Genomic DNA, 13,403 nt, shown 5'->3' on the forward strand with positions numbered 1-13,403 from the left:
AGTATATGTTGCCAGTGGTTTCTATTCCGTAATGCACTGCTTCATTGATTCACGCCTTGCGGAGCTAACCTATTCAGCACTTGGTAGTCAATAAGTAAGATCAATAAATGCATCTGGTTGTGGTATGTTTCAAATGGAAACAGCTCTTGTTTGCATTGAATCAATCGGACACAACATTCTCCAATCACACTACCAACATCTGATGTGTCTGAAAGACTGTAGTTAAAGATATTTATATTGCTGGAATTCTGGACACTAGTAACCCAAAATAACTCACATAATGGCTTCAGGATTATTTTCTCTTGAAAGGTTAAGATCATAAAAAATTGGGAATGTTGAAGTTAATTTTGAATATTATTTTTTGGACTGATAAAAATAATAATCCTTGCATTTGATATAGCCCCTTATCACATCTGAGACGTCTCGAAGCGCTTCACAGAATATACTGTAAAGTGAAGTGACTGTATATTTGTGGGCGAAACGCGGAAGCCAATTGGGCACAGCAGTGTTCCACAAATAGTCGAGAATTGAGTAACCAAATTATTATTACTCCTGGAAAGTGATCCGCTAATCAACTAAGCCTTTCCTTGTGATGTCTACAAGCCTTTTCTTTTACCGCCTTGTGAGTCTCTGTGTCATCTCCAGGGAGAGGCCCAAACTTCTCGGGAATAGTGGGATCCTTCTGGTCAAGGGTGGGATCAATGGGATTGATACCATTTGGTAGAGAAAATATCAGAAGTATCCACTTTGGAGTTGTTTTTCCCCATCCAATTCTCTTACGTTCTCTCCCTCCAGAAGGTTACCAACTTGTGTTGGAATATAACTCTGCTGATGGCAGCTACTGTCAATTTTTTGTCTGAGTGACCATTCTTCACGTGTGAGGGTAAGTAAACATCAGCAAGCTATTAAACTGATCATCACCTGATTCACCTTTTCACCAACATAAATGTTCCAACGCAGGGAGGAGATCAGAGAGTGGTCCCTAATGAAATTAGGCACAGGTACCCTGATTTATTTTTGCTCTCTCCTCCAGCCCAAAGGGCACTGATGCCAATTGTTGGTGTCTTTACGGCTGTGCTGGTTTCACAGTTAGTTCACCGAGGATTGGCTCAGGGACCTTCTGGTACTGTTTGGCTCAGTTTTACCTTGGGCAGTGGATAAATCCAGCCAAGCCCTTGAGGTGTTGCTCACTCTACAAATTTAGAAAGAATGAGTGTGAAAATTATCTTTATAGTTGCACCGATTGTCACATTCAATCTGCTCCGAAATGTTGCATTTTTCACCCCTCTACTTCAGCCGCTGCAGTAAGCGTACAGGGAGGCAACCGATAATCATCTCAAGAGGCAGTCATCGGCTTTAATGAAAGAAATAAGTGATGTGTCACATGTAGCGAAACATGATTTTTCACATAATGAGCCTTTATCATTTAGTTTGCTCACAGTCGACTTGATCTGAAAGGAGTTTGTTTTCGCAGACCCACAGAACTCTGCTGTTAAGATGTTGCCCGAATAGGTTGCGCCTCTTTGTGAGAACTGAGCTGTCTTTCTGCACGTGAAGCTCCTGCAGTCCTTTTAAAGATGTTTTTATTGCCAGCGAAGCTGAACAAACCGCCACGCTTGAGCTCATTTGGCTTTTCTTTTAAGCCAACGTCAAGCAAAACAAGTGCCTCGGGAGAAATATGTAACTCTTGGTGCTGTGTTTATAAAGCTGAATTGTTTTGATCTGTAAAAAGTTTTCCACTGTGATAGTCGTGCCGTTTTATTTTGACTTGTTGTCTCGTAGTTCTAAGATTCTTTGTGTGCCGTCTGTCTGTGTGGGGGCAGAGGGCAGCCTTTAGTTTCTGCCCTTTTCCCTTTCTAGTCGCTCTGCACAATGCAGCTTGCTGAACCGAGGGAATGGTCAGCACCAGCTCCCAATAATGGTCAGTGTCAAGCCCGTGCAAAGTGCGTGAGAGCCCCAGGCAACTGCCTTTGTAGTTTCCATTCTTTTCCTTTAGGAGGCGCTGACCCTCACTTGGTGGCATTCACGAGATCAGAAACTCACTGTGTGGGGGATCCATATCTAACCAACTTAATTCCCGGAGTTACAAAGCTTCACATAATAATATAATAATAATGCTTGCATTTGATATAGCGCCTTATTACGCCTTTAAGACGTTTCAAAGTGGTTCACAGAGTATATTGTAGTGTGGATTGACTGTACTTTGTTGGCGAAATGCGGCAGCCAATTGTACATAGCAGTGTCCCACAAACAGTCGTGGAATTGAGTGACCACATTTCTGTGTTTTTTTTGGAGGGATTATTATCCCTGGAAAGTGATCTGCCAATCGACTAACACCAAGGTAACAGGGGCAAGTGGAGTAAGGAATCCGCCCTGAGTGGGAATCGAACCCGGGTCCTCTCGCTTGCATCACATTGTCTAGAAAATCACATCACTGCTGTTAAGGCAGGTTTCTTAGACAATATGTGTCTACTTTATTTTAAAAAGAGATGCATTCGAATATTTTACTCGTAAACAAAAGCTCCAGCTTGTTCCGGATTTTGAGGTGTCCTGCTGCTGTCTGATACGTTTTTTATTTCCCCTTTCAGTAAAACTCATATTCTTCTCAATTTAACCACTGCTTCTCGGCAGTGGTTAAATTGAGCCAAGATATCCCGGAGCTCCACGGTGCCTCTGACCGTATTTTAAATTTCTTGTTCGTTTTATTCAAGTGCATTAATTTCTCTGACATCTAAGAGCGGCTCAGTGATGTTGCCCCCAAACTGTTGAGACACTCTACCCAGACTGGTTTGTGAAGAATGGAAGAGGTACTGGATTGCCCACTCGCCCATGGAATCAGAGCTCAGCGCATGCAAAGCTTTCGGGAGAACATTACATCAGGGAAGGGAAAGTTCGTGGAATCCTAGAATATTACAGCACAGAAGGAGGCCATTCGGCCCATCGTGCCTGGTTCGGCTCCTTGGAAGAACTACCCAATCAGCCCCACTCCCTTGCTCTTTCCCCATATCCTTGCAAATTTTTCCTTTTCAAGTACCTATCCAATTCCCTTTCGAAAGGTGTTATTGAATCTGTTTCCACCCACCCATTCAGGCAGTCTATTCCAGTCTGTAACAACTCTCTGTGTAAAAGCATTTCTCCTCATCTCTACTCTGGTTCTTCTGCCAATTAAGTTGAATCTAAGTTAATTAGGAAATAAAAAGCGAGCGAGAGAGCGAGATTGGGAGACAGAAACCAACGAAAAAACATCCAAGTTGATGTGTTTTCCTTGTAAACTGTACAAGAAGAAACAAACCCCAAATCAATGTAAAAGACAAAATAAAAACTAAAGGGTTGAATTTTGCAATGTCTCTCAATTAGCCTCGATGTACAGAGAGTATCAGTTTACTATTCTGGGCAACTGTACTTGGCGTCGCAGAGTACAGGAAGATGGTTGCTATGATACAAATGACTGTTGATAGCGGGAAATCAGAATGTTAATCGGGGTATTCATTCATAAACAGCTTGAAAAAAGAATTGTTTCTCGTCACAACCAGTTACAGTGCAAGTGTCCCTTTGTTCCCCGACTGAATTAATTGACTCGCGCCCCCATCCTTCTAATTGAGTGACCAGGTCTCATCTGTCGCTTCTCAAACCAATGCAGAAAACAGACGGCTGAGATCAAAAAGGTAACATTGCAGCAACTTCTACCAGGCTGAAACCCTCATTCGTGCCTTTGTGTCGCGCCTTGGAACATCGTCCTGACGTGAAAGGCACTATGCAAATGTAATTTGTTGTTGTTACCTCTACACCTGACTTCTCTAATGACTCCTCCCCAGTCTCCCTAGCTCGACCCATCACAAGCTCCATCTCATCCAGAACTTCAGCCCTTCTCCTCTTTCACATGAGTGTCTAGTGCAGGTTTCACTGATACCTTCCCCCCTGACACCCCACCCCTACCACCAAATACAAGGTCCTCATTCTGACTTCCAAACCCCTCCACTCCCCTTGCCCCACTCTTTTTCTGCAAGATACTCCAGCCTCACTCTGCCGCCCACTCAAAAGTACAGCAGGTCCTCTGCCTCCTCCCAATCTGCTCCCATTCTCTGGAATCTTCCTAAAATCCACTCGGGCTTACGCCCACCCTCTTCTGCTTTCAAAACCTTTCGAAGAGCCTACCTCTTCCACTCTGCCTTTGGTCACCTTCCTTCTATCCTCTCTCCCCCTCCCCTGTCCATTGCTCAGGTTTCCATTATATTGTGCCTGTGCGAATAGCTTAGAGACATTGTTCTAGGTGAAAGGCGCTATATAAGTGCAACTTGTTGTTTTACCTATGTAGATATAAAGCAAGACAACTGCTTAAATCAACTCTGAAGAAATCATTTACTTTTCCACTGTGGGGAAAATCTGCCTGCAGGTGGTGTTTGAGACGTAAGCAGCTGATTTGGGATTAAAATAAACTCTCAGTAACAAAATAAACATTGCTTTCTGTGTAATTGTAATCTATAAAGTGATCACCGTCGATGTTGGAGAAAATGAAACAGATTAATAAAGTGCCCTATAATCTAGTGACTCAAGTACAAGGCAAGGCGTGACTGAAGGTCATACCCAGTGTTAAGGTGCTTTCTACAGAGCTGCAACAACATCCAGATTTCCTGATGAGTCAACAGTGAGTCATGATTGATTGCTGGTTGAATAAAATCACTAAAACAGTCATTTTCATTATTCAGCTGACATCCCACATTGCGCAAATACCACCTTTTCTTTTGCTTTTTGTGTCGGAAGAATAATGCACGATAATACGGTGTGTCGTACATCTGCTTGACACGTTCCATTTTAACAAACGCTCTTATCTCGGAGGTGGCAAACAATCGGAGTTGCTCTGCTATGCTCTTGCAGCATTTTGGCTTCTTAGTGCCATTCAGTTGTAAGATACCCACATTTATACAGACAAGGTCAGTTTCAGAAGAGCATAATTTGTGTACAAAATGTAACTGATCTCCACTGTTTATCCCCAAGTCCCTGTCACTCACAGAGGGGAAACCAAAGGAAAGAGCAGATGTCAGCGGTTAAGTGCACAAAACCTGAAACTGAACCTAGTCTTAGCCTCGTAAGATCATGTTGTCTTCAAATTTTAAGGGCTCACAAAATTGTGGCAAATTCTTAAATGCAGCCTGTTGTATTCTGCGGCTCTTAAAAAGAACCGGCTCCCAAATTAAGACCGAATTGAAGAATTCTCGGTGATTGAATGTGATCTTACATTTTAAAATGAAAAAGGTCTGGCGGGTTAAGACCAGCTGGAATTTCAGGCTTGTGTAACCCATTCCAAAAGCTTCAACCGATTTGTACTTGAGAGCACGAGGAAGAATATTCGAATGGGAAGTCTTTTGCAACCTGGCTCAGCCTCTGAATCAGAAGGTTGTGGGGCGAGAAGTGAGAGAATGCTTCTGACTCAGTTGGACTAGTAACACAGCTACTGTACGTTAACATAGGACATACGTTAACTGAAACACTTGCAAACAATTGTAGGTGGTCTGTTACGATCCATTTTCACTGAGTGTTACCCTTTATTAGTAATGATGATAAAATCAGGATTGGAACATCTGTTAAGAGTGACAGACTTACTTCTACACTAGCCTAGCCACGTGCCGAGGGAAATAACTTCTTTAGGATCCAGCCCTATTTAATCTCCAAACTGTTCTTCTTGCGGGTGCCACACAACCTCTATTCTAGGTTGCCGTCGGCAGTCCCTGATGTTACCCAGCATCCCAAATTGAGAAAGAAAACTTAGTGACTACACTTGCCTCTAAAAAGAAAGTGTCAAGTCGGCAACAGACAATTACAGGAGTCAGTGGATGTGAATGCAACTTGTGGACAGATGTATTTCACTCAGGCTGATCAGGGCTGGTATTACCATTCCATTAAATTCACCTTTGGTTGTGGATTCAAACATCTGTCCACAATTGTTTCAATTTCTGCGTTAACGATGCGCGGGTTGAGCCACGTATGTTGAGTGGTGAGTGGCACGTACCCAACTATGAGGGGGGAATCCTGGCTGGTGTTTCTCCTCTCCAGCTCAGCCACACTGAAGCTAATTGTTGCTCCTTTCACAGCCAACAGAGCTGAGGTCAGCAGCCCACCCCACAGACCAGGAGTTAGACATGGTACACCGTCGCCTGCACTGTTTGTGTCTGCTATTTCACTGAAGAAACTTGGGGAGACACTTGGGGGCCTTGAGACGGGGAAACTTGAGCCTTGAATGGCAGAATTTCTTTCGCTTTTTTTATGGCTCCAATTTGCAGGATTCTTCAAAACTGACAGATTTGAGGGGTCAGCTATTTCTGATATTTGAACCGTAAACATGATACAGGTCTGATACTCTTGAGCAACCTGGCTCTTTAAATTGACAAGAATCAAAGCGCTCGCCACAAACACACATTCCAAATGTTTCCAGGCTGGTATCAGGTAGACAGGAAAGTCAAGTCAGGAGCTGATGGAGATTTTCATCTTATCTGTTTTTCCTAGTTTTGAGATATTTTGAAATAACAGGTGCATCTGTTTAGTGGACGTAACATTGCCAACTCCGAAACATTGAGCTCACGCATATTTGGTCGCTCAATCCACGACCATTTGTGGGGACGCTGCTGTGCGCAATTGGCTGCTGAGTTTCGCCCCCAAAATATGTAGTGAATTCACTTTACAGTATAACCTGCGAAGCGCTTTGAGACGTCTCAATGACATGATAAGGTGCGATATCAAATGCAAGGATTATTATTATTCTAAAACACTGAACGTGTTTTCCCACTGTAACTTAACATTAGTTTGTGCTTTTATCCACTGGAAAACCTTCCTTTCTCACCTTCCCCCACCCCCACCCCATCCCCAACTTGGAGTCAGGCTTCGCCACTGTTAAGTGCTCTGAGACGCTACCCTGCGTGGAGGGTGCTGTATAAGTGCAAGTTGTTGTTGTTATCTCCAGCACTTATTAAGGGGCATCAGCACATGCTGAAGTCTCTTGTAAAGTAATGATGTCGCACTTCTGTTTTTTCACAGTAAAAGGAACATTGGGAAGCCATTTAAAGAGGAAAATTCAAACTAATGAAAAGCTAAAATTATATTTTATTCTGCGGGCAATTCAATTATGCTGCACTTTTGCTCCAGTGTAGAACTCGCTCTCGGAAGCTGTGGTGGGAGCAAAATTCATGGTTTGATTCTGTGCTATATCATTCTATGTAATTTCCCCCTACAATAAAGACTGAATAATGGTAGCTGAGGGTAGAGACCATAATGTAAGGTCCTTCAATCGCATTCTGACTACATTTTGATCTAAGTCATATCACCTCCACCACTGTGCTCAGCATTGTACAACAGCATAAATTCACCACTAACTGAAGGTGATATATTCAAAAACAACTACTTGCATTTATATAGTGCCCTTCCTGCAGTGTAGCTTGACGGTGGCAGAATCTTATACATATTCATAAATAATATCAAAAATATTAAATGTCTGGCAATAAGATTCAAGTGGTAATTCAATCTGTGATTGTACTGACATTTGTAAAGCGGAACCAGTCGATTGAATTATTGCATTCGAATTCACTAACAGCATTGAGTCTCGAATTCAGAGGATGATATAAATAATGCATAAGGTTCTCAGTTGTGAGTTGACCTGCAATTCATGTGCCACATTGCCTTATTGCACCCAATAAGATAATACTGGATTAAGATAGCATTGATGGACAATGCAAGATGTCCGAGGGACTGTCAAAACACTGAAAACAGCAGCAGATGCAACACGCATATATCCTATTTAAGACTTCCACAAAGACCTTTTTCATGCCTATTTATTTCTTGAAAGATTACATTCTGCTAAACAAAATATTATTTGACTTTTTTATGAATGTATCGTTGATTCTACAGTCATGCAACATTCACAGGACTAAGTGAGACATGGAAAAGACAGGTTAGGTGAAGAAAGGCTTAAAGAAAGGTTTTTAAAAGCTGATCCCATGCTTAGTGTCAGGCTTCTGAACATGGATAAAACATATGCAATTTTGACCTTGATGAACATGTTAAAATAATGCTAGATTAAATGGTAAATGGAATGGATGAAAGAATCAAGTCTTTTCTTTAAATGGCCACAAACACTGCAATAAGTGCCAGCGACTATTCCGTGCAGTACAAACATTAGTCAAAAAATGATTCTTGCCACATTTCTCTGTGACAAGCATGCGGCAATTGGAAACTGGGATGGACAGGACCTGATGGAAGAATGGATGGGTTGAGCACAAAATATCATAACCATGTCAAAGTTAATGAGTTGTTAGGATTTCTAAGTTCTCTCCTGCTCAGGTTAAACTGTGAACAGGTGTACAATAAGTATGTAGCAATTATGGATGAAAGTAGCAGTAAAGTCATTCACATTTCCTGAACTGTCCAACGCATGGTTAGATGAACAAAGAACTAAATCTCTACTCTAACTTGTTCCTTGATTGCTAAAAAAAAATATTTTACTTTTTTTATAAATGTCGACGTCATAAAAGGAAGGAGTCTTATCAAAGACGTGTTAAGATAGATTACTAAGGTATGCACCAGTCAAAACACCTGTCTCTATGATTTAATTTTATAAAATGCACTTAATTAACAAATGGATATTTAATATTAATCCCCAAAACCTTAAATTTGATCACGTATTTTGATTTAAATTGTTTTTTTACTAGCTTTAATAATACTGACATTCATTGTAATTCATTGTCAGAATGCTGTTACTAATAACTCATGTTAATTTTCATTAGAATGTAATCTTTCTGCATTTTATAAATCCAGAAAGTCAGCAGAACTAAAAGTACTGCAATAGTTTGATTTAGTGTTACATTATTCTGAATACACCCTCATTCTCAAGCATTTTATCAATAGATTACCTTAGTAGCTTCCAGTATAATGTGTATACATCAATATCTCTGCACCTTCTTTAAGGTCTTGTTTTAAATATCACATTGAAACAAAAGGTTAAAACTGCCTATTGGAAATTGGGAGCTTGCAGTTCACAATAGCCTGTTTTGATGTTTCTTGTTAAACATTCTTTAACTGGTGTTAAGCAGCTGTGAGGGGAGTTTTTGCACATAGTATAGACAATACAATATTTCAATGCAACTTTCATCATTTCTCAGAAGCTTTCGACATTTTACACATATTTCATGGGTGAAAAAAAATCTAGGAATGTTTTGGGTAACATGAGCCATGGAGTCTTTTGTAAAAGGAGAAAAAAAGGATTAACACATATAAAGTACAGAATTACTAGTACACCTGTTTGAAGCTTATTCTAACATAACAGTTCTATTCAAAATATCTCATTTCAAAAAATAATAATAAAATGTCCTTCTGAATCTTGTGAAATACGAACGTGTCAGTGTAAACATTTCTCCTATCTGTTTCTTTATTTCAGAACTAGATTTAAACTGGCCAAAGTCCTAAGATGTATTTATTCCCTTTGCCAATCTGGAGAGTAAGTACAGTTCTCTCCCACTCTTGCTTGTGAAACCGCAAAATATCTTTAGACGAAACCTAAAGCCTGTTAATGCCTTCCCTTTCTGCATAAAATTCTTGCATTATTGATGCTATTAATACAAGGCTGAATTGAATAATTACTTGCATTTTATCTAATATATATGGAAAATGTTTTCTGTCTAAATTGTCTCATTCATTAACATTTACGTACTTTTGCCTACGTAACTTTCTACACTCTTTTTTTGTCATTATCTATTATTTATTTCCAGATCATCATCCCTTTTGGAATTGAGCATATAATTTACTGTCTTGTGTCTGCTACTATTTCAAAGAATCGTGAAGTTTTTCTCCCGGTTACCCAGGTTTACGTTCCCTTTCAAATTTCACCCCAAATTCAAAACGATTGTTTGATTGTAGGATATTGCTGGGTGGAGATTAACTGCTGTGTTCGCCTTCATAACAGCATTCACTTCATTTCTAATCAATCTCATTCTGTAAAGGTCTCTGAGAAATTTATTTTACATGAAAGGCGTTGTATTAGTGTAAAATCTGGTTCGGATTTAGGTTGAACCAAAAATTAAGATCCAGTTTATGAGATGAACCCCTAAAGAGGATTAATTAATTATTTGGAGTTCAGATAGAAATCTGGCATGAAAAACAATACGATGTTCAGTAATAATAATAATAATAATCATTGCATTTGATACAGAGCCTTATAACATTGTTGATACGTCTCACTAAATATATTATAAAGTGAACTGACTGTATATTTTGTGGTCGAAATAAACATAAAAGGAAGTATTTTGTAGCTTAAAAGAACAATGATGTTAGAAACCAAATCTGCACAAAATTCAAGAATTGGCAGAAGCGGTTTTTAAATATTGCCAAATAGTAGTTGCTTGGCTTATTAATGTGATCACAATGTCGTTGCTCACGCTCCCAAACCGGTGACTATTTGTTGGTTTGGATGAATCAGCAATGAGCATCATGTCTGTAACTCCATTTCCGTCCATTTCGCCCACAAAATACACAGTCAATTCATTTTACAGTATATTCTGTGAAGCGCTTTGAGACGTCTCGAATTCGGAATAAGGCGCTGTATCAAATGCAAGGATTCTTTTTTTATTATTATTCTACTTGAAGCATCCTTCTTCTAGCTGCAAGTGTTAAGTCGAGACCAGCAAAAGAAGGCTGAAAATCCCCATGTTTAAACTTTTGAAAGCAGAGAGAGAAAAAAAATCTTCAAAAGCCAAAGCATGAGGACGCATTTCAAAGAACTAAAATTGTTTTCAGAGGTGTTGGAGCAGTTTGTTAAGAGATTAAAACACTGCTCGGAGCTTTGAATGGTGTGTGTGTGTGTGTCTGTGTGTGAGACTGGCTTTGTCCTGTGAAGGGAGCTCTGTGTATTTGGGGGTGTGCACACCTGTCGTGTTTTGAGCTGCCAGTGATATGACTAAACCTAAGAATCCTTTCACACCTTTGTCTCGCTCTGTTGTCAGCCTTTGTTTGTTTTCCTTGTCCTGTCACACACGTTCCAAATAACTTCTTCTCAAAAGCCCTCTGTGCCAAAACGATGGGCTAAAGTTTCTACAAACAAGGGAGCTTCCACGAGCGGAAGCTCCACAGCATTGCCAGACAAAAGGAAAATAATCCCCCTTGCCAGGTGAGAGCCTGACCGCTTCTCACATACCTTTGCACGCCTTCCTGTGAGTGATTGGCTTTGTCATGTCACGGTAGTAGCCCTCCTTGCAGTAGTGGCAATGGCGACCAGCCGTGTTGTGACGACAGTTCAGACAGACCCCACCGCTCTTCCGACCAGAAAGCTTGAAGAGTTCCATGTTAAAGCGACATCTTCGGGCGTGTAGGTTACAGTTGCAAGCTGTAAGGCAACGAACGTCAGGGTCGGTTATTTAGCAATGGAGCAAATGGTCTTTCAGAAGCTTTGCAACTTTCAACTCAAAAGTATCACCCTTGTTATAACATGGCTTCAGGAAGCACCCGTTTGATGCACCTTTACTCCAAAGCAAGGTGCATCGAGGAGTCCTGTAACTCAGTGGTTAGAGCGCACGGCCTGGGTTCGATTCATGGCAGGGCAAAACCTTGGGCAACTTTCCTTACTCCACACCCCTGATAATAATCTCTCAAGAAAAAGAAACACAATAATAAATTGGTCATTTCAATCCACGACTGTTTGTGGGACACTGCTATGCGCAATTGGCTGTTTAGTTTCACCTACAAAATGTACAGTCAATTCACTTTACAGTATATTCTGTGAAAGCGCTTTGATACGTCTAGAAGACGTGAAAAACGCTATATCAAATGCAAGAGTTATTATGTTATTATAATCATCATAACATGAAATAACATGGATAAAACATGAAGAACTTGTCTATTTTACTTTCCTATTAACAATACATGATCCAAAAGATGAAATCAATGGCAAGTACAGTCTCAGGATTGAGAAATAGACTATCAGGGAAGATCAATTGTAATTTCCTCACAACTTCAGCGCTGGTGGCCATTTACAAGATTGGTTTGGATGATAAAGACCCTTTTGTTCTCATCCTCCCAAAATACCCACCCTACCGTCTTCCCGACACAGTAGGCCCATTATGTCTATGTTGTACTTTCCAGTCCTTTTTTTTTACTGCCATTGCGCTCTGCTTAAAGTCATCTTTTCTCCCATTCTTTTCGGGCACTACCATTGAATTCTTTCAAGCATGAACTGAGACACTGAAGCAGGCTGGTTGACTGTAGGGAGAATACAACAGAGCACAATCCTGTCCTCAATAGCCCTTCCCAACTCGGTGCTGAAGTCAACTGTAATGCTCTAGTTGAAGCCAGCCAACTCAGCATAGACCAGAATTAGACTCTGCAACTTCCAGTATCACACAACACAACTGAGAGCTTTGAGCACACTTTTTAATAATCCTTGCATTTGATATCAAGTAGCACCTAAAATGTCAATACCTTGTAAAAGAGTTTTCTGTGAAGTTTAATGAATGTGTATTCAAGGAAACGCAGCAGCCAAACTGTGCCCAATTATACAACAAACAGCCATGAAGTACCATGAAGTGAATGACCAGTTTTATCTGGGTATTGTGAATTACGACACCAGGAGAAATTCCCTTCTCTTTTTGAATGATGACCTTATCAGATCATTAATATCCACCCGAAAAGGCAAGTGGACCCTGAGTTTAACGTCTCATTCAAATGATGGCTCCTCCAGCAATGAACTGTCAGCCTAGACTATGAACTCAAAGTTTTAAGGCAGGGTTTGAACCCACAACCTTCTGACCCAGAGGTGAGAGTGCTACCAACCGAGCCAGTCTGAACATTTCCTAACAATACATTGATATTGAATTATTTTCATTCTTGTCCAAGGCCTTTTCTGAAGAGAATAAAGTCACAGTATCTCTTTATAAAAGACCCCGTATTTTTCTAAGTCACTCAATGCATTGAGCTCTTTGTGAGCAAAGACTTCAGATAAGACTCATATAGTTATTATTCCCAATGTGCATACATTGCACACAACACAAAGCTCCTTCAACAGCCCACACAGCAACAGGCCATGTTAAAATAAACAAAATCCATTACTGGCCCTTCACACCTGTTAAATATGTTTAAACGGAAGTAGAAGAAAAGTGGGTTTAAAGTTGATACATGTTTCAGAGAATTGAACTGGAGGGCATCTTGCCAAAGCAGAAAGAGGGTGCGAGAGTGATCAAAAGCAAATGTCAAAATTACTATACATTTCAGGCATTCTGAAGTCTTCCGAGAACCTATCAGGTATCCAAGGATAGCGCAGTAAGGTACGTAACAAGTATGAATAATTTGCTCAAAGTTACTAACCCTTGAATGTACATGTGTTTCATAGTTGCTTTTGTTTTTCATGTTGTACTCTTTGAAAATCAAAGTGA

The 13,403-nt window shown here is 40.4% G+C and overlaps 1 protein-coding gene across 2 annotated transcripts in view; it reads right to left on the minus strand.

Moving 5' to 3' along the window:
* Window positions 1-13,403, minus strand: part of ntn1a (netrin 1a) — an 82,770-nt gene that overhangs the window by 33,172 nt on the left and 36,195 nt on the right. For both annotated transcript variants that reach the window (XM_007888514.2, XM_007888513.2), the window contains exon 2: window positions 11,174-11,362. In XM_007888514.2, coding sequence (XP_007886705.1) covers window positions 11,174-11,362 — 189 coding nt within the window. The remainder of the gene's footprint in view (window positions 1-11,173; window positions 11,363-13,403) is intronic.

The sequence above is a fragment of the Callorhinchus milii genome, unplaced genomic scaffold (genome assembly GCF_018977255.1).
Source record: "Callorhinchus milii isolate IMCB2004 unplaced genomic scaffold, IMCB_Cmil_1.0 Scaffold20, whole genome shotgun sequence".
In the NCBI taxonomy this organism is placed as follows: Eukaryota; Metazoa; Chordata; class Chondrichthyes; order Chimaeriformes; family Callorhinchidae; genus Callorhinchus; species Callorhinchus milii.